At 44.1% G+C, this 21,854-nt stretch overlaps 3 protein-coding genes across 4 annotated transcripts in view; 2 read left to right on the forward strand and 1 right to left on the reverse strand.

Moving 5' to 3' along the window:
* The window catches only part of LOC120954768 (probable nuclear hormone receptor HR3), a 509,904-nt gene that overhangs the window by 148,088 nt on the left and 339,962 nt on the right, over positions 1 to 21,854 (forward strand). The gene's annotated exons all lie outside the window — the stretch shown is intronic.
* On the reverse strand, positions 15,828 to 18,832 carry LOC120958132 (phospholipase A2 group XV-like). Of its 2 annotated transcripts, none has more exons than XM_040380711.2 (5): positions 18,704 to 18,832; positions 17,864 to 18,089; positions 17,077 to 17,451; positions 16,487 to 17,009; positions 15,828 to 16,417 (listed from the first exon to the last, which is right to left on the reverse strand). In XM_040380711.2, exons 2-5 carry the CDS (start codon positions 18,033 to 18,035, stop codon positions 16,186 to 16,188), a joined length of 1,302 nt encoding a protein of 433 aa, XP_040236645.2. In that variant the 5' UTR covers positions 18,036 to 18,089; positions 18,704 to 18,832; the 3' UTR covers positions 15,828 to 16,185. The 2 variants fall into 2 exon arrangements, with proteins under 2 accessions (XP_040236645.2, XP_040236646.2); XM_040380712.2 differs by lacking the exon at positions 18,704 to 18,832 and adding an exon at positions 18,350 to 18,529.
* On the forward strand, positions 20,224 to 21,842 carry LOC120956557 (CDK-activating kinase assembly factor MAT1). The gene is made up of 3 exons (XM_040378099.2): positions 20,224 to 21,297; positions 21,369 to 21,460; positions 21,559 to 21,842. The coding sequence occupies exons 1-3, from the start codon at positions 20,450 to 20,452 to the stop codon at positions 21,564 to 21,566; spliced, it is 948 nt and encodes a 315-aa protein (XP_040234033.2). The 5' UTR covers positions 20,224 to 20,449; the 3' UTR covers positions 21,567 to 21,842.

Below are 21,854 nucleotides of genomic sequence, written 5' to 3' on the forward strand. Positions count from 1 at the left end.
ATTTTACCATCAGTGCGATTATTACTCGTTTTCATCTTTCTGCCACAGCAAAAACAAAAAAATGGGCGCTCATTTTGGTTCGTTATATTTCAGGACACTCCTCGTGAGCGCTATTTGCGGGCGCCTGGCTAGCTATAAATGCAGCCACACTCGTGAAGGCGTTTCGATACGCTGTGGTGTTATTCGATTGGTCGCGTGTGTCACAAATCAAACGTATCATAGTTGGAGAGTGTGCAGAGGCGTGATCCATTGGACGATCTATTTCCGCTCACTATCAACCTCTTCTTGCTCTGGACTATTATTACACGCAGACTATAAGTTGTCGCGCGTCGCGTTGTGGCGCAGCATTGGGGGCAATAAATAGCACCCAATTTAAGTGCTGCAAAGGCGTAATTTTAATGATAACAACACTTCCAACCCAACATGATTGGTTCATCTAGTAATAAGGAAAAGGACAAAACACATGTCCGCCTTTATTAAAGTGCTTGCAATGCGTCTGCGTTTTGCCTTTAAACCTTCTCGAAGCAAAAAGGGGAAAAGGCAAAATGTTTCCATTGCTTTCGTCGGCTCTTTGTGTTGATTCGCACCGGGTTTGACGCAAGTGACGCGAGTGCGCGCATCCCGTCATGACCGGATTGAGAGACAGCGGAGCGCGCACAAACCTTTGGCGGTGCTCCCTCCCCCGATGTTTTTCCCTATCCCAAGATCTGTCATTGGCAGAGCTCTTTTCCGATATCGCCGCACCCGGGACTTTCTCGAATCTCGCCGGCTGGGAATAGGCTGAAAACAAAAAAAACCAAACGCAAAGGTGGACCAACGCGTCCCTCTTACTCTCGCTCTCGCTCGCTTGTCCGCCGTCTGTTTGTGGGGTTTTAGACGGGCGAGCTGGCGATGAGTTTGTGTTTGACTCATCGTAAAAATAGATCCCTTTTTGCTGCCTCCTACCTAGTAGCAGTGGTTGGTGCCGGTTAGGTAGGATTCTTTCGTTTTGCTTTGCTGCACACATTTCAATGTGTTTCGCTTGCCGTGCTCCAACCGGAACCGATCAGTGAGCCGGTGTGTGTGTGTGTCACAAACGTCATTCGGCAAAGCATATCGTATCGGACGGGGGAGCGCCATATTGGCCACGGAGCGGGGACCAGCGCCGCACAGCATGGCATTTCCGGGCAGCTTTGGTGAGAGTAGGGAGCAAGGTGCAATGAAGGCGTATGTCTGTTTAATTCCAGCGTTTCGCTGCCAAATACGTCATGCATTTCCCGCAAGTCAGGCATTGTTTTGCTGTAGTGGCGTAAAAACCGTGCCTCCCAACCCGGTGATGCCTTTGAGTGATGGTTAACTATTTTTGAATTCCTTTCTCTTGCAGATGAGCATTTTTTTCTTAGCGGCACACACGTCCTCGGACGTCATTAACGCGGTGTGGCTTTGGAAGAAAAAAAAGGTGAATCCGTTACGTGTGTGTATATGTGTGTGTGTTTGCTAGTGCAAGTAGAAAAAAACCTCTTTCCCCAAACGATCAATGGTGATCGTTTGTGTGCGAAAAGCGGGTGTTTGATCCTTTTTCTTTTGCTTTTTTTTGTTGTTGTTGGAAAGCTGACTTATTTCAGGACCAAAGATGAATGAGTTGTTCGTGGTAGATGGGGAAGGGGTTTTAGGGTCATTCATTATATGCTGTTCCCTCTGGGACAGTCTGACATTGAAGCGGTGTGTCACTACATTATATTCCGATTTGCAAATGATCAACCTTCATGCATTTGAAGCATCTTTATCTTTTTCTCCGATTTTACACTCTTTCGCAACTATCGAAACGCAACCCATCCCTCTTGACTGCTTTTATTTCCACCCCTTGCATTAATTAAGGAACGAGAGCAACGTTTGCCTTTGCGAAGCATTTGTAATTGGACCGTTGATGGTACGGTAACACGGGGATGGTACGGTGAAGGGAGGAGGAGGTTCAAAATTTCAAGCAAGGCTGTGAGTAAAGTTAAGTTTTTCGCATTTTCTTTCGATTCGCTTCGCTCCATCCTTCTGCTGTCCCAATACTATCTGCTTGCTGCTGTTTGAGTGTCTTTGAGGGAATTGCAAAGTAGAGGAAAAGAAAAATTAAGTAAATTAGTGGCAAAAATTGAAACAATCAAACACACACACAGATAATGGCACACAGCCGACCCGGTTGCATCCTGAGTAATTGTTTGGTTTGAAAGCCCAAGGACGATCAAGCTGTTCCCCTCCCCCCCTCCATTCTAATTGTATGCCTTTCTAATGATAAAAAAGAAAACAAAGAAACATATATCTCCCGTTAACATAGATGTCAATGCCAATTGGAACCAAAGCCGCCAAAATGCGATAAAAATTCCCATTACAGGAAATGAAATGTAAGGTTAACACTCGTACACTCTCTTCTCTGCTTGCTCTGCGCGAACGCATCCAATATTAAAGCGGATCGCCGGTTGCAAGAGCGACACTTTTAATAGCGTATAACGAAAGAAGAAAATAGATAAAACAATGAATGTTAGGGTAAGGAATTGCGAAAGATGCAGCACACTGTGAGCCTAATATCAAATGTTAGATTTATCGTGATTTTGACGCTAATAGTGATCGATCGGCACACAAACAAGTCGGCTCAGTCGGCTATTGTTACAGTAGGTTAAACAAAAACGTATGCTACGGGGAATGGTATAAAGTAGCAGGAAAGATGAAGAAGCAGAACAAAACAGCTGGAAGTGAAGTAGACAAGCGAAAAAGGTTACACAAAAAATCGTTATAAACCAGCAATTTGTGGCTCCCGTTGTGCGCATATCTTTAATATCCTTATGTTTAAAACCACAACCCACACGCAAAAGAACAGGGACGCTCGTGCTCTACTAAATTAGTTTCATTAACGGATAATGGTCTCGCGAGGCGAACAACGGTGAGCGTAGGATGCGATTTAGCTAGGAAAGCGTGATTGATAGCATTACTTTACGCTCGCCCAAAGGACCCAGCTGTAATGAAGTGAAAATTAAGAAGCATTTTGCACCAAACCACACGGATGTTTGCTGTTGCTTTCCGGCCCAACCCATCCCTGCGAAAGTCTCTAGTGGAAACCAGTTGAGCCGCTTGAATCGAAATCGAAACCATTGTGCGGTAAAACCCCGTTTCCCTAAACTACTTGTATTATTAACTGGTAAGTGTTTTGTTTTATGCGTACGCGTTTATTGACATTAACGGAGTCTGCGTGAGTCTTTGATTATGGGTGAAAGGAAAAACAAAACGGAAAATAAAGATAAGCATTTGTACTAAATATGAAACATAATGGTGCGTATAATTATTGGCCCTCTTTTTGTGTCATTACATTGAAAAGTGCATATCACACACATACGTACACTAATCGCGATCGTACATATTCCATCGAACTGCATTAAGGCAAATTTTCCACGTACGAGGTAAACGTATCCTTGTGCTAATGGGATGCAAATTTCTGTATTTCTGTGTGTGAGTGTCCTTGTTTGCGCGGAAACGTGATACCATTCTGCCCTCGGTGCTCATCTTACTCTGAACGCAACGGCATCGGAATGGGAGACCCGGTGCATCCGGTGGTCAACAACCGTTGTCACGTTGCCTGTTCGTTCTACTAGCCTCGGTGAATTGTGTTTGGGTGGTTGCAGCGCTTCAAAGGCACACACACACAGGCCTTTCACACAGGACCTTCATTATGCGGTACAGCGACCCGTTGCGGCCGCACGGGACCGGAGGTCGAATGATGGTGTCAAAAAATAAATATTTAAACCGTACCTCTCCCCCGGTACCTTTCTCGAATGTGGCCTGTGTGTCTTTGGTTTATGATAATGCGTTTTTGAGCAAAGCGCTTCCTGCGTTACCACACCACGTGCTTGCTGCAGGGTCGACGATTCATTGTGCATTCACGTGGTTTGGACAGGCTGCTGCTGCTGATGATGATGCTAATGGACATGTAATTCGTCTCCTGCTTCAGAGGGCTGCAGTTTCGCTTCGAGGGACAAACACTGTTGACACGGTGGCTGTTCTGGCCCAGTTAGACCGACTGATGAAGGTTCTTTGTGAGCGCTTGGTAACGATTATTGGCGGTTCAATAAAAGCCACAGAATTGAAGTCTTTTTCAGGATGAGTTTGAATGCAGCTGGCAATGGGTACATAAGAGTATGTGAGAATGCATTCATTTGTAAAACGATGACATGGAAGTTTATTAGAATGTTGAATCAATCAATCAACTCATGTATGATTAAGTTGAACTAATTTAATTGGTTGCAATATAGAATTGATAATATCCGATATGTTTGTAGTGCAGAAGAAGCATTTATCTGTTCTATTACAATCACATTGAACTCACAGAACAAGCAATCCTCTAAATTCGACCCATTCGAAGTACTAAGGTTTTGATTTGAACTGTTTGACAACTGTAATTTGCTCCACTTGGATAAGCTTTGTTTTAAGTACTCAATTCTAGTGTCTATAACGACTCCCTTTAAGATTTCCTCTGAAACATTACATTCGATTACAAACAAAGAAAGCCTGGGGGATGAGTATCCACAAAGTTAATAGTGGAAAAAGCAATGAGTGTGCAAGAAAAGGGGTTTGGAAACTGGCGAAACAATTGATTGCGAAATGCTGATTCAAATAAAAAAAAGAAATCACTAAAGCAGGAGTTCAAAAACTAATGCTCTGAAACTAGTCAACACCAAATCGAAACCAGTCAACAACAAGCCCTCTGAAAAAATACGAAGGCAAACTGATGGTATTTCATTGGCTTGAACTAGAAGCTCGAGACAAAAAAAATGTTTGTAGGATTTTGTAGATTTAAAAGTATTGTTTTGTTTTTTTTTACAATATTTCCGGAGTTTGTAAGTTGAGTAAACGTTTGTAATAATTCAATCATTGTATTTCTGAGTTTTTATCGGTTCAAAATAACATTTTACTTTGAGCTATCGACTCTTCGACTACGTCAAACACGATGAAATGATGGAGATTTGACACACCAGAGAAATTTCCGTAGGCATTTTTCCGTCTCAAACATAGAAGACGTAGTTGAAGGTTTTCCTGGAGTCGTTTTCGTTTTCTTCTTGTTCTTCTTCATGGCGAAAGGTTAATATGGCTTATGATTAAGTTACACTGTCTTGTCTACATTCAATACTAGAGTTAATACTACACGGTATAAGCTAACGATATGATCAGCGACGATCTGGATTGGAATTGAATCACAGAGTTCCGCTCTGCTCCGGCGTGGTCAAGATAAATTTGCTATAAGTCTGTGTGACCAGGTCTTTGTGAGTCTGTTGTTGTTTTGCGGCACGCTATTAGCTTGTTGACATGTAATGCTTGCTTATCTCAAGATGTACGTTGAACAGTTGTTTGCTTCCGATAAACTAACACACCAGTTAGCTCCTACAAATTCAATCCGTGTGTTATTTATGTGGGACTATCAATATGTAAAACTAGTGAATTTTGAAAGGGTCAGAAGTATTTTTTTTTAAATTTATTTCAATTAATTTGAACGCCATGAAGGCTTTACAAATATTAAAAGTGATGCTTATTGTTGTGTCCGCACAAAACAAACATGAGACGGCGGTGTACGGCACAAACAGAATATATATTTAACAACTATCTTTGGTATCGTTATACAATAACACGTAATAAATAATAACGCATACACACACGCAATGCGGGGAGAGGACGACTGGTCCTTCTCGCGCCGCGATCCTCACTGAGGACGTCACCGGATGACAGCCCTGCTGTCAACAGTGAGCCCTCAGGATGAGGCAGCGGTCTGTCCACAACACTTATAAACTAACGCCTAGCTTTAATTAGTGAAGAGTAATTCAGCCGTACCGGCGAACTCGTTCGACGAGAAACATTCGTCGCTCATGACTGGACAGGGTTGTACCACTAGGTTGGCCAGTGCAAAACCTATACGGTTTTCTAATTTTTTATCTGGAAGGCTATGAAATGAGTGAAAATGAGCGTCGCGGCGAACGTTCCCAGGAACGAACGAGTTCGCCGGTACGGCTGATTGCTAACAAAAAGGATTGCACTATTTAGGTGGTTAAAGTGGAAGAAGAGGAAGCTTGGAGGCGGGAACGGAAGGAATGTAAAGAACAAGTAAAGCTGAAATGGTCGGAATCATTATTAAACTATCTGAGGTAGTTTAGCAAGGTATCATTATGACAGTACAAGCGACGAGTAGGGATGGCTAATAGAGGGCGAGGACGGAGGGATCTAGAAAGAACGTAGAAATGAATGGTACAGAAGAGGTCAGGAACATCGAGGTGCTAAGGATCAAATCTACTATTTTTTCTTGCGTAATCTTGTTGCTCGACTTTTGTACTTTGTTTTGTACTTTGAAAATTGTAAGAATTTATCTTATTTGTATATTAAAATAAATCATTTTATTTGTATCTTGGATTTACCGGCTGAACCACGGAACTGATAATAATAATAATAATAATAAATAAATAGTAATGTCTAAAACTCTTTTAAAGCCTTAAGAATACATTCTACTACTTTTTTTTTAATTAAACATTAATTAATTCCCACCATTGCTCGTAATACAAACGGTAAGTAATCCGACACATTGACATGCTCCAAGCCTCTCTTACTTGTTCTTATTTTAATTGATATTCTTTTTTCCCGGAAGCAATCGTACAGGCAATCAGCTAAAAGCTTGAAATTAGATTATTACGACGCCAAATGAATTACGCGCCTTCGACCGTAACGAGCGGACGGAGCGGAAACGGGGCCGGGTGTTATTGATCAAACGGATCAACGATCGTTCGTAAACACATTCACGTAACCCCAGCATCCAAAAGGGAGGAGTCCCAAAACGGGGGGCCTAACCGGTACCACCTTGGTAGGCTTCGAGTACCGAGTACCGGCAGCTTCGAGCTCCATGGGAAGTCGGCAAAAACATAACCGTGTAACGAAAAACTTTTCCTATTACGTCTCACGCCGGTGTTCCCGGCAGACGGCGGAGTTACTGTGTGTGTGTGTGTTTTGTTTTTGAAAATGGTAGGAAAAAAGGGCGGAAGATGGTGCTGTGCTGAGTGTGCTTCCCCGTTCGTCGCATGCGTGTCCTTTATTATGGTCCCCTCGTATACATACACAGTCCAAGGACTTTTCTCGCTGTTTGATATCCGTCCATCATAACACGGAGTACGGTGGTTCATCAAAATACACGAGCCGATCCGTTGAGACACGCAAGGGGAAGTAAGGGTTTGGAGAAAGTTTTGTGTTTTGCCAGCCGTCGAAAACTTGTCCCTTCCCTTCCTTCCTACCCTTTGGGGAATGGGGTGCTTTTTGTTGCGACGCATTTTGTGTTGCCACACAGCAGGGCTCATAACTGATGGACGACGTCCCAAAGAGCGGCAACAAGTGTGTGTGTGTGTGTGTGAGTGGCGAGAGGCTGGAACCGACCAAGGCGGTTAGGTAAAGCAGTTCCTCGTGGTAGCTTTGTCCTTGTTTTTTTATCCGCACTAAAAACCCGTTACCATACATGTTTTGTGTTCGTAATGGTTGTAGTTTTCCACTGCCAGTTTCAAAAAGAGGAACTTTGTTGCATTCCCCCTCCCCCCCAAAGGGAAGCTGCACTAAAGCGAAGTACGGAGAACACTGGGCAACTGAAGGACTGCATTCTACAGGTGGTTGTTGTTTCGGGTTCAGCGCGCAAAAGTTCCACGACCGGGAAAATGCAACACGGAAATTCCATTACCGCGCGCTGCGGCGCAAAAATCGCACACACACACACGCACAGTTTTATACGCATATACGCGGGGCGTAATTTGCGCGGCCACCGACCGTTAGAGCGACTCCTAACGGGAGTCGAGGAAGTTGCTAGGGGCCCGGCTTTGCGGTGCACTGCTGTGAAAATTGCATTTCCAGCCGCGACGTTTGCGGCCCACGTGATACCGGCCGCCGGGGACGGATTATCCGCGCTGCGTATGTGTATGCGCTGCGAGCCGGGGCCACGTGGCCCCGAGCGCTGCCGGCGAAAGCATGGCAATGACCGAGAGCAATGCGCTGTCGTACGATTTTTCATTCTAAAAAGGACGCTTTTAAGGGCGAAGGATGAAAAAAAGGACAGAACCCCGGAACGGGAGATGGAGTTGGTTGATCTGTGCTCCTTCCCACGTGTTCGAATTATTATGAGGGGCACGGGGTTACGTTGCTTATGGTGTATGCCTAAAATTTGCCCTCTGCCCTCAAATAGGTCGTGACACGTGCTATTTTTACTACAGCCAAAGCCCTCTCCATTGCCCGCACGTGCAGTAGTTGGGAGGACGATGAAATGTATTTTTCTCTCGCTCTCTTGTTTTTTTTTTGGGGGGAGATTGGAGGGATTTTAGGCATACGTGAGCTCTATTTGGGGTTAATAATTTGTCCTTTTTTGGGTCGGAATTTTGGGGAAGTCAGCGAACGTGTGATTAGTGATGGATGGTTAGCAGGAAATCGGATGCACGCGACACGCGGATTGGATTTGCTAATGGGAAGTCGTTAGCACAGCAATGCTTACGGATTGACGGTTTGTAATTGCAAAGACGGTTTGATTAATAAATTAATATCTAATGACTTTAGTAGGAAGTTAGATATTAAAATTTTGTATAATATTTAAACTTTTGTTTGATTTCATGAAAATTTTAGGATTTCTTTGGAACACAATTTTGAATATCTTCAGATAATTTGATCAAGGAACGAGAATTGGAATAGTTCAAATTATTATTCATTTGAATTTTGATTGAAACTTGGCTTTTATCTAAATAATAATTACTTAGTCCAATGCTTTTTCAAATAATCATATTTTCTTGCCAACACAACTTACTTTCAATTGCATTTATAGGTAAACTGATAATTGAAAACTCCTGCTTATCATTCAATTTTATACTTACTTACTTACTTATCCGGCGCTACAACCGCTTTGCGGTCTTGGCCTGCCTCAGGAGTGTCCGAAACCGCTCACGGTCTCGCGCCTTCGTCTTCCAGTCCGTTATCCCGGCCTTAATGGCGGACGCCTCCACACCATCTTGCCACCTCAATTTGGGCTTACCACGTCTCCTCTGTACGACAGTGAGGTCGCCGTACATCTCATTATAGTCAGGTCATTATAGCGGCTCCTCCATTGTCCTTCCACACATGCGGGGACTTCTGAGCATTCAGAGCAGCAAGTATCCTTCTGAGCATCTTCCTCTCGAACGCGGCCATGTCTCAGAGGCGTATGTGAGTACCGGAACTACATAGGTACTATATAGTCTCAGCTTCGTCCGTCGCGACAGGTTCTTTAAAGTGAACGGATTTTTCAGACTGTAGAATGACCGGTTGGCATCCAGCATCCTTGCGCGCAACTCAGCTTCCATGCTATTGTCGTTGCTGACCTTTGACCCAAGATAGGTGAATTGTGGGACGACTTCAAAAGTGCGTTCACCTATCTGCACGTCACACCTACGTAGATTGCGATTATTTAATGGTAGGCCCGCTGATGTTGCCACCATCAGTTTGGTCTTTGCCTCGTTTATCTGCAATCCGAGGTTCTCTGGCGCCTGCTCGACACTCTTGGTAGGCTTCTGCTACATAGGAGAGCCGCAGACCAATGATGTCTATATCATTAGCGTATGCCAGGATCTGGGTTGACTTATAGAAGATGGTTCCCGTAGTCTCCACCCTCGAGTCGCGGATGGCCCTCTCTAGCGCCAGGTTGAATAGGGGACAGGCAAGCCCGTCCCCCTGGCGCAGACCTTCGGTGGTAGCAAAAGGTCCTGAGAGTTTTCCATCCACCCTCACCAGGCAAGTGACGTTGGTCATAGTCATTCTAACTAGCCTTATCAGTTTGGCCGGGATTCCAAAAGAGCTCATAGCGTCATACAGTTTTACCCTGGCTATGCTATCATATGTGGCTTTGAACTTGTCATAACCATCGAAATGTCAACATCACCAAATGGACCAACCTGGTAGCGGTTGGCTGACAGCGGCTGTCAACAGGGGGAACGGGAAAAAAGTGCGCCACTGGAGCAGCGTCGGGAGAAGCGTACAAACGGAAAAGATACAGAAGTACAAATATACGAGTGAAATACAACAAATTGGCGACGAGGAAGTACGAAAACCACGTTATTATACCTAAGCAAACTAAGCTTGTGTTGTTTTCATGGATCCGGCGTCAAAGAAGACCGAAATTCCTGCTGCTTCTGTCACCACACGGGCTGCTGCTAAATCTGCCAGTACCGGAACACCTACGGCCGATTCTTCTTCAAACCTTCCTACTGGCGTCCTTGCTACGGACAATTCTGCTACTGCTAAGCCTATTTCTTCGAAAACTTCTACTAGAGGCCCTGTTACGGCCCATTCTGCTGCGGTAAAACCAAAGGCATCCAGTTCTACTACATCCAGCACATCGGTGCCCGGCTCAAGTGTGGGTGAAGGTACCGCTCTGTCTGTTTCGGTCCGGGGGATAACTACTGCTGTTACGAATATGTCTACAATGTTCTCATTTGAGCCGTTTGATCCAACAAACTGCAAAATCCAGAGATGGTTGGAAAGGTTGCAAATTGCCTTCAAAATCCATCGAGTTTCCGAAGAAGACAAACGTGATTACCTTCTCCATTATATGGGTGGTGCTACTTATGACGTGTTGTGCAACAAGTTAAAGAATGCAGAACCGCAAACTAAAACGTTCCAGGAAATTGTTTCCATTCTTCAAGAGCATTTCAACCCGAATCCTTTAGAAATTTTGGAAAATTTCAAGTTTGCAAATCGGAAGCAAGCTGAAAACGAAACACTGTCTACGTATCTAATGGAATTGGAGAAGCTAGCACAAACATGCAATTTTGGGGATTACCTCGACAAAGCCTTGAGAATCCAATTTGTATTCGGACTCCAAAACCGTGCGATCCAATCGCGGTTGCTCGAGGTGCGCGACTTAACATTGGCTAAAGCGAAGGACATAGCTTTTAGTATGGAAATGTCAAATCGAGGCGCAGACGAAATACACGGCGCCGGTGCAGCGTATCCAGTTCAGCACATCAGCACCACGAGCAAGAAGAAGAGCAAGCCAACAACGGTTCAAAGGAAAACAGCTTGCTATCGGTGTGGAAACGAAGAGCATTTTGCGGATAAGTGTCGACACCGGAATGCAATTTGCAACTACTGCAAGAAAATGGGACACTTGGATAAAGTGTGTCGTACAAAACTACAACGAGCAGGAGTACACACACTGGAGTACGAGCCTGATCTTCCTGCCTGTGACGATGACGTTGTGGATGTGCTCAACCTGAGAGCAGTGCAAAATCTGGCGGGTAAGTTTTTGCTGGAAATGGAAATCTCTGATAGAAAACTTATTTTCGAGGTGGACACGGGTTCTCCAGTATCACTAATAAGTAACAGGGATAGATTAAATTGTTTTCCTAACACATTGATGAAGAAAAGCAATGTAAAATTGAAAAGTTACTGCAACGGTGTTATCAACGTTCTTGGAGAGATCGAAGTGAGAGCAAAAATTAAAAATTTAGAAATTCCTTTGCCATTGCTTGTCACAAAATCCGACAGAAATCCTTTGCTTGGACGTAACTGGATGAGAACTATAAAGTTAGATTTGAATAAATTTATGCATACCAGTCAAGAAGTTTCATATTGTGAAAAGGAAAATTTCACTCCATGCTCAATACTAGAAGCTCTACTAAAAAAATATTCGGAAGTATTTGAGGCAGGAATAGGCAAAATTGAAGGGTTACAAGCTTCATTAACTCTTCGCAAAGAAACAAAACCTATTTTTATCAAAGCGCGGCCTGTCGCATTTGCTGTCCGAGATGCTGTAACCAATGAAATCAATAAGTTAGTTGAGGAAAACGTTCTAGAGAAAGTGGATCATTCTGAATGGGCTACACCTATTGTGCCAGTAAAAAAATCAGGGGGTAATGTAAGATTATGTGGTGACTATAAAATCACGGTTAATCCAAACCTATTAGTAGACGAGCACCCACTACCGACAGTTGAGGAATTGTTCACAAATATTGCAGGCGGGGAAAAATTTTCTAAATTAGACCTTTCCCAAGCCTATCTGCAATTGGAGGTAAGCCCCGATTGTCGGGATATTTTAACATTAGCAACCCACAAAGGATTGTACCGCCCTACCAGACTAATGTACGGGGTGGCATCGGCACCAGCAATATTTCAGAGGTTAATCGAACAGATTCTACAGGACATTCCAGGAGTAACTGCTTTTATTGATGATATTAGAATTACAGGGCCAAACGATGAAATCCATTTAAAAAGATTAGAAGAAGTACTAAAAAGATTACGAAAGTACAATCTAAAAGTAAACAAAGCTAAATGCGAGTTTTTCGCAGATCAAATAGAATATTGTGGATACCTAGTTGATAAACATGGCATACACAAACTACATACAAAAATTAAGGCCATACAGGACATGCCGGCTCCGAAATCCGTAGATGAATTAAGATCTTTTCTAGGTTTGGTAAATTATTACGGACGGTTCTTCCCAAATTTAAGTACTGTAAACTATCCTTTAAACAATCTTCTAAAAGATGGAATACCATACGTTTGGGACGAGCATTGCCAAAAGGCATTCGCTCAGGTAAAAAGGGAAATGCAAACGGAGAGAGTACTGGTACACTATGATCCTAACCTTCCTCTCATATTAGCTACAGATGCCTCACCCTACGGGGTAGGTGCCGTCCTTAGCCATAAATTTGCCGATGGAACCGAAAGGCCATTACAATACGCATCGCAAACTTTAAACAAAACTCAACAGCGATATTCTCAGATCGACAAAGAAGCCTACGCAATCATTTTCGGAGTGCATAAATTTCACCAATATTTATATGGACGGAAATTTACTCTGGTAACGGACAACAAACCCTTATCACAGATATTTTCAGAATCCAAAGGATTACCAACGATGTCGGCAATGCGAATGCAGCACTATGCAGCTTTTTTACAAGGGTTTGATTATAACATTCGTCACCGGAAATCTGTAAACCACTGTAACGCCGATGCATTGTCAAGGTTGCCTTTACCGTCAGAGGATTCTGATAGAAGAATAGAGGATTCCGATTTAGTTGAGATCAACGTAATCGAAACATTGCCTTTAACAGTTCCTGAATTGGCAAAAGCCACAGCTGTAGACCCAAATGTTGAAGAACTACTGCGTGCCCTCAGAACGGGTAAAATAATTTTACCGAAACACTGTTTTGGTATTGATCAAAATGAATTCGATTTACAAAGTGATTGTATTATGCGGGGGAGTAGAGTTTACATTCCGCCTTTATTAAGAGAAAAGGTATTACAGGAGCTTCACTCTTCTCATTTTGGGATCTCTAGAATCAAATCTTTGGCAAGAAGTTATTGTTGGTGGCCCAACATAGACAAAGAAATTGAAAATATTGTAAATAACTGCCAACCCTGTCAAGAGACAAGAGCAAACCCACCAAAAGTACCGATACATTGCTGGGAGAAAGCAGAAGGGCCTTTTCAGAGGGTGCATGTGGATTATGCTGGTCCTTTCATGGGAAGCTACTTTTTTATTTTAGTGGATGCTTTCTCTAAATGGCCTGAGGTCCGTGTCGTCAACAACATGACTACCGAAACCACAATTAATGCCTGCAGGGAAATATTCAGTACATTCGGAATTCCTATGGTTTTGGTTAGCGACAATGGCACTCAATTTTCGTCAACGGAATTTACCAGTTTTTTAAAGCTAAACGGGGTGATTCATAAATTTAGTGCACCTTACCATCCAGCGACAAATGGACAGGCCGAGCGTTTTATTCAAACACTAAAATCAAAGCTGAAGGCAGTAAAGTGTAATCGTACAGAAATTCCAGAAGTGTTGAGCAATATTCTATTGTCTTACAGAAAAATAATTCATCCTAGCACTGGTTTTTCGCCCTCTTTGTTAGTATTTGGAAGGCAAATACGCAGCCGTATTGACATAATGATTCCAACTTCAAACTCGAACAATAGAGAAATCATAAAAACTAAAGATTTTGAAATAGGACAAAGAGTAGCTGCAAGGGAGTACATTAAAAATAACAAATGGGAATTCGGAAAAGTAACAGCAAGATTAGGTAAACTGCATTATGAAATAGAGTTAGATGATGGACGAACTTGGAGACGTCACATCGATCAAATGCGCGCTGTGGGTATTAGTATGCAAAAACCCATAAATAGGAACACTTCTTGGCAAGGCAGAGAGACTACTTCGCATAATTTGGAATCAGAAACTAATACCATCCCGAAAAATAGCAGTACACCAGAACTAATGACAGATTGTGGATCTAGGTCAATAGTACAAGCGCAACCATCCAACCCTCCACCAATGAGTTTTCCATCAGAGGCTCCATGTTCAGCGGAAATACCACCGGAAGCAAAACTGCGGCGATCAGCAAGGAGTATCAAAACACCACAAAGGCTACTACTGTAAATAACTATTTCGGAGGGAAGAGCTGTCATAACCATCGAAATGTCAACATCACCAAATGGACCAACCTGGTAGCGGTTGGCTGACAGCGGCTGTCAACAGGGGGAACGGGAAAAAAGTGCGCCACTGGAGCAGCGTCGGGAGAAGCGTACAAACGGAAAAGATACAGAAGTACAAATATACGAGTGAAATACAACAGAACTCAATGAAGAGATGGTATGTGTCGTGTCTGTAATCAGCCATCTTCTCCAAGATCTGCCGCATGGTGAAGATCTGATCAGTGGTTTATTTTCCTAGGGAGAATATTTGATAGGCAGTATTCAACACAGTAATACCCCTGTAGTTGTTGCAGTCCAACCTGACTCCCTTCTTGTATATGGGGTAGATGATGTCGAGATTCCAAGCACAAGGCATCGATTCGCTATCCCTATATTCAATTTTATACGAACGGTTTAATATTGAATAGTGGTGCCCAATAATAGAAACATAATACGGTACAAAATCCTTCTATTATGGCTTAAAAGGACTCTATGAGAGGTTTGGAACACTGCGAACAATATTACAAATGTTATAATGTATGAATAGATGTTTTTATCGATATAAAAACAATGTCAAACAGGTGTATGGGAAGCAGTGTCTTTGGGACAGGGCGATGGAAACGGAGCAAGAACCTAGAATATTACACATTACGCATTCGTTGAGCTCTTGATTACCAGAACATAATTTGATTATTTGATTTTATTGGTATGATTAACGAATACAAATTATCTTGCTCACATCATTCATTGCGATAATTTACGATATAAATGCTGATAAAATTAATCTCGATTGGCATAACTTTTCACAATTGCAGTAGAAGTAATCTTCAAGAGATCTTCTTACTATTTATTACGCAAAAAAAATGGTTTTATCATTATGCTACATGCCCCGGCACATCATTTTCTAATGCTATTGTTACATCTAGACCGAAACGTATTCCAATCTCCCATCGTCCAAACATATTCGCCCATCTCCAGCTATTCCGGAGCTGGCATTTAAGCCGGACACAGTGGAAATATCATCGTCATTATGGATTGTGCTGACGATGTTACGTAAACCGGTACGCAATCAGCGCTTCCCCGCGTTCTTCCCGCAGTTAGTTCTAGCAGGACACGACATTGCAAGAGAAAGGTCACACGGCGACTGGATCGTGACAGAATTGACGGATTGGGATCTCTTTTTTCTCCTCCTTCTCGAAAGCGTTTACAATTCCTCTCCCATTGGCCGCATGATGTACCTTGAAAATGCTGTACGCTCATTTCCACTGTGACGTATGTGAGAGATTGTGTAATCGAAATCAAGTTCGTGTGTGTGTGTGTGTGTTTCAAGTGCAAAAAGGGGCTTCATCGTTTAAAACTTTGGTTTCAAATTGCTTTATTGAACTGCTTTAACAGAACAAGGCTAAGGTGCTACGGTAAATGCGCACCGTCTTGTGGACATTTGTGGTTTGAGATTCATGGCGGTGGTCGTTTGCAATACACCGGCTGGTAGTGCAAACGTGCTACACTTTTAAACAATAATCAAGCTACTAAACATCACATTAGAGCTATCGAGTCTTTGCGTTGAGTTGAGTATGCGAAGTCTTCTTGTTATGAGGGAAAGGATCCTCCGAAGGGGAAGTAGTCTACAAATAATGGCACCACAGTAACTCTATCCAAACAAACAAAAAACCATCCTTTTTCGAAACGAGCGGTACGTGTAGGGGTGTGTCCTGTTCAGTTAGCAACGTCCGACAGGAGCAGCTTCACGATGTTTTCGATAACGTTCACATCCGCCAGAATGCTCATGTGATCGGCCCCTGGAAACTCTTTGGCAACGATCGTTTGCTTCTGTTGCGTTGTCCATTGCAGGCAAGCTTCCAGCGAACGAGAATTGACCGTACCGTCGCCATTGCCCATCTTAAGGACTGGTGTGCCGCTCAGATCGTACGATTTCTGATAATCCAAGCTGTCAAAGTATGAAACAAAAGTTTAAATAAGTAAAATACACGCTTTTAAAGCAAAAAAATCTACTTACAATTCAACAGTGTTGATTTTGCTACCGTACAGACAGTGCAGCTCCACACCGGGTGCGGTAAAGTTAAGCGTGTACGGCAGGGAATCTTTGCGCATTTCCCACCCGTTCGGGTACTCCAGATCCTCGAAAAACTCTTCCATCTGTGCCATCGTGTATACGCGCGACTGGGTCCGTGCGAGCACCTCGTTCGGCTTCCAGAACAGTGGCGACGGGAGCAGCCAGGCCAGCGACGGGTTGGTGATCTGCTCGGCACGCATCACCTTACCGCTCAGCGCAAACGCACCGAGATCATCGCCGATTGCGTACACCTTCAAGGCTTTCACGCTGCCCGCCCAAGCACCGGCAAGCGAAATGACGCGCTTTATGTACTTTGCCTTCCACTGGGCCGTTTGTAGCTGCAGGAAGTGCAGTGTCATAGGGGCGCCCATGCTGTGCACGATAAAGGTGACCGGTGTGTCGTGGTTAATGGTGTACGTCTGCTCGACCAAAAACTTTAGCTGCAGGAAATACTCTTTATTTTCGGCTGAAATGCAGAGAATATACATTGTAAAAACCAGCTCTTTCTTCTTTCTCCATCTTCAAATACATACTCGGTCCCTTGCGAAAGTCGTACGGTGCGCCAACGATCGATTTGTCCCGCACGTACCCGTTCGAAACGAGCGCATTGGCGATGTTGACAAAGTACGCACCGACCGACGCGTGCGACGGATCGATCCATTCGACCGTTTCCGACTGGCCGAAGCCTGGCACGCGCGTCGTAACGCCGGGCGAGTTGCACGTGGTACGCGTTACATTGTCGTACTCGAGGCGAATGTTGTCGATCCAGCAGTCGATCACTAGGGGAAGCAGCAGTTCCTTGTTCAGCCAAAGGTTAAAGAACGTGGTGGTGTGTTTCTGGCACAGGATCGAAACCTTGTTCGGTTTGTCGATGATTGCATCCATCTGGCTACCGCCATCGCCGGGTACTGCACGATCGGAAAAGATAGAAGTTGACAAAATCCAATTGACAAAGAAAATAACGATTAGTTTAAAGTTTGTGTACACGACCTGCTTAGAACAAAAAGCCTATGACCAGGCAGCCAACGCCATAAACAACAACTTAGTGCCAGCGTGTTTACGCTTTATTGAAGGCCCATTCCATTTCATTTCCCCGTCTCGTACGTGGTACGATCATCGCGCGATCATTTACGCAAATTTGCTATATTTATTTACTTCTCAGTCACTGGGTCGTGACTCACTACGGCCTCGCGTTTCGGTTGATAAGCGTGCTTCCGAAACGTTCCAGTCCCTTCTTCCCGGGCTTGTACGTTCGAACAAAGAACCTGCGCCTGATTGCACGCGCTTGATTGGAAAAGTAAAAAACAAATTGCAACTTACCGAAAACAACTGGCGATAGGTGGCGTTCCGGCTCGCGCATATGAGAGTACTTCCTGAAGAGATGCTTGAGCGATCCCAAATAGGTGCCACCGTGGTTGAAGAACACTCCCGAGGACGGTGCACAGCAGCCAAGCAGTACCGCACACAGCACGAACAGGTAGCGTTGGTTCATCTTACTTCCAGTCGGGGATGGACCCCGGTTCACGACGCAAATGGGTTACCACTTCTGAGGAACAATGATGAGCAGGTTCGTTACCGTTGTTGAAAAGTTCCGCTAATTGAATTTTTTGGTGTTATCTCTCTATCCAAATTTCGCGTTACGAAAGCACGCCAAGTCGTAACCAATCAATACCATTCGAATGGTGTTAGGGCACTTGCTTTCGATGCTACCTCGACCGCGTACGAATGTATTATGTAGCCGAGGAAGCAAACAAATCGCAAAATGCTTGATACGCAAAATCCGAACTTATGCGGCTTTGAACTCACGCGACTTGTTTTTCGGTCGGTCCCGAGGTAGCCGATTTTTCTGCTTGCCGCGGCGGATTCCCGTGCACGACTGGATTGATCGCAACCCAGGAATGGGAGATAGAGCGAGAGGTAGCACCGACGATGGCGATAACGGGCGGTCGATTGCTCTCCCCTCGAGGGAATCGGCGGGAACCGTGATTTGATAACAACAGCGAAATTGTTAACCCGCCCTACCCGCTATGCCCTACCCTTTTCCACGCGATTGTTTTTGTTTGGTTCCGAGACGCTTTCAGTTCAATGATTTCTAACACCACTTTTCAATGAAATTGTCCTACTAATAACTGTTTGGTGGCTCTACAGCTAGCAACTTACCTATTTTAAACTTCTTTTTCCGAAAATGCTTCGTAATTTTGCAGCAAACAGCTGTGAGAATGCTTTTTATTTACATTGAAGCCGCCGATGCGAAGACGCAACAAACAGTACCGCTGTACGCCAAACAAAACGTCAATGCTGATGTGCGGTATTTGTACAGCGGTTACAGTGCCGCCGCGTGATGCGATGTTTTGAAAGGATTTTGCATGCGGAATGAGGTGCTGGTTTTGATTTTATGTAGTTCTGAGATAGAGATAAAACAAATTAGCTGAGTTTTATTCACTTCTGAATATAATAAATATACAATAATAAGCATTAGAAAAAGGAAACGAATTGAAAATAAGCTGAAAATGGCGGTAGAACAATGCCCACGGCCTCATGTGATTTGACAGCTGTTAGCTGTCATCGACAATCCCGCCGTGTTCAGAGTGACCAGAAATACCGATTTATCTGTATTCCTACCGATTTTTCATATGCCTACCGATTCACAGATAAGCCTCCTAAAACTACCGATTTTTCATTTAGCCTACCGAAAATCACAGATATTTGATTTTTCAGTCGTTTTAGCTTAATCTGTAGCTTCGAACCACACACATTATTTATTTTAAAAAAAAATCGTCGTATTTGAAATAGTCGCCTAACTGCATGGATACCGTTGTTGATATTCAATACAGCAAACAAATATTAAAATGAAGCAACGTAAATCACACATTTAGGATAAATGATAAAAAAATAAGCGCAGCTTCATTTCAATGTGCACAACACTTCAACACTTAGCGATACTTCGATCGCCTGGGACTTAGGCTAACACGCGCGCGGCCTTTCTCGGCGAACGCTTGAGCTGAACTGACGATTTCGTGTGGTGGCAAGAAAGGGAGCGAACAGAGGAACACTCGCTGCACTAATGCGAGCGAGACACCGATACCCGCATGCCGCTGCGAGAAAACCAAACTGAGCGCGCAGGCTGAAAGTGAACGCACACATTCACACATGTGTAATTGTGTGAGTGCAAAAACTGTGTAGAAACCAAAACACGCTCGCGCCTCCGCGTAATTCCGCGTATTTCCAACCGTCTCCCCATGCTTTTACATGCCCCTCGCATTGCTAGTAGGCTACCCCTCGACTGAAAATTTAATTCTCTTTTTCTGTCAGGTGAGCTTAAACCGCGAACAGCGAGATTCAAATTCAAATTTAAATAATTTTCTTTGACGAGCAATTCTCGGAATCCCCACAACTGACATAGTCTACTTATTAGGAACATTAAATTTTAACGGATAAAACTAAAAAGTGCCAGGCAAACAAACGTGCATCAGCGCGATAAGTAACAAATGAGGATAGCGATCCTTGAAACAGCAACCCAAGCGCCACAGATTAAGCTTAAACGACTGAAAAATCAAATATCTGTGATTTTCGGTAGGATAAATGGAAACTCGGTAGTTTTAGGGCGGTCATCTGTGAATCGGTAGGCATATAAAAAATCGGTAGGAATGCAGATAAATCGGTATTTCTGGTCACTCTGAATCGAAGCCGCCGTGTTTGTTGCGGCAAATGTAAATAAATTTCGCTCTCGTCGAAGCGTGCTCGTAATTGGTTAATTTTCATTAGTATTTCAAGTCTTTTGGTTGTTGTACGAAAAGTTGTTTGATTACATATATTTTTTAGAAGCGTAAAAGCCATACAAGCAGTACTTTCCTGTGAAATCGATCGCGTGATCTACCGAACCTCAACCAAACAAATCCAACCATCATGGATGATCAGGTCTGTCCGCGATGCAAAACCACCAAATACCGCAACCCGTCGCTCAAGCTGATGGTGAACGTGTGCGGCCACACGCTGTGCGAAAGCTGCGTCGAGCTGCTGTTTCTCAAAGGGTCCGGCTCCTGTCCGGAGTGCAATGTGGCCCTGCGCCGGAGCAACTTCCGCGTGCAGCTGTTCGAGGACTCGAACGTCGACAAAGAGGTGCAGATACGCAAACGCATCCTGAAGGATTTCAATAAAAAGGAGGACGACTTCGGCTCGCTGGACGAGTACAACGACTATCTGGAGATGATCGAGGAGCTGGTGTTTAATCTGTGCAACAACATCGACATCATCAACACGAACAAACGCATTGAACAGTACAAGCGGGACAACCGGGACGTGATCATGAAGAACAAGCTGAAGCTGAGCAAGGACGAGCTGGAGCTGGAGCAGATCGTGGAGTACGAGAAGGAGCAGTTCGACCAGCGGCGGAAGGAGCTGGCGATGATTGAGGCGGAAAACCGGAAGCAGAAGACGAAAAACAAGGAAGAGCTGATCGATTCGCTGATGGCAAGCTACGAGGATGCGAGCGCGATCGTGGACAAGTTCACGCAGAAGGCGGAACAGTCCCAGATACAGCTGCCGAAACCGGTCGCACCGCCACCGGTCGCCAAGCATACACACTTCTCGTCCGGCATTGCGACCGGTTTCCAGGGTCAGCACGGTTTCCTGGCCGTGCCGAAGCTGGAGGAGGGCCCGCTGTACGTGTACGAACCGCAAGGCTTTGAAACGGATGGACCGGCGCCGCCCTCGCTGGAGGAGGTGATCAACAACGGCTACATCAGGCACATACGGTGAGTAGTCAACTCAGGGTTTTTTTTTAAGATTTTCCGAAGTAAATTTATGTTCCTCTTTTTTTTTGTAGAGTTGAAAATTTGGCAGAGAAAGCGGGAGGATTCCAAACGAACATTTCCTGCCTGCGAGCCATTCAGGAAGCGTTGGCCGGATTATATCACGGTTAGTTTGGAGGTTGAATAGGATTAGCTAGAGGTAAACAAGAATAAATTTACACCATTTTTAAACATGCAATTTGTTCCTCCTTTTTTGTTTTGTAGAAATGTAAAAAGCTATTGCCTCGAGTAGTTTGCGTTAGAATTTAATTTACAAAAAGGAATTAATAAGTTAACCTCACACGTGTTCACGAACCATCGCTTGCGATTCTACAAAACCAACCACACCATGTGCTCAAATGAACTGATTTGAACTTTGCCGGTCTATTCTGTAATAAAACAGTAGCAGCTGCCGGCAACCGTTGCCCACAGCAACGAAATATCGAATCCACATAAAGGGCGCTTGCAACCTCACAGTGTGACTCAGTGCACAGTATAGAATTCGCGTGTGTGGTTGTAAC

The sequence above is a fragment of the Anopheles coluzzii genome, chromosome 3 (assembly GCF_943734685.1).
Source record: "Anopheles coluzzii chromosome 3, AcolN3, whole genome shotgun sequence".
NCBI lineage: Eukaryota > Metazoa > Arthropoda > Insecta > Diptera > Culicidae > Anopheles > Anopheles coluzzii.

Bases quoted from the DNA above. Each gene is read 5' to 3' on its own strand.
- LOC120958132 (XM_040380711.2), bottom strand. From the start codon at position 18,035: ATGAACCAACGCTACCTGTTCGTGCTGTGTGCGGTACTGCTTGGCTGC. The intron at 17,010-17,076 runs GTATGTATTTGA...TCTGCATTTCAG, and splicing joins CGACTTTCGCAAGGGACCGA to CCGAAAATAAAGAGTATTTC. The intron at 16,418-16,486 runs GTAAGTAGATTT...ATACTTTGACAG, and splicing joins AAAATCAACACTGTTGAATT to CTTGGATTATCAGAAATCGT.
- LOC120956557 (XM_040378099.2), top strand. From the start codon at position 20,450: ATGGATGATCAGGTCTGTCCGCGATGCAAAACCACCAAATACCGCAAC. The intron at 21,298-21,368 runs GTGAGTAGTCAA...TTTTTTTTGTAG, and splicing joins GGCTACATCAGGCACATACG to AGTTGAAAATTTGGCAGAGA.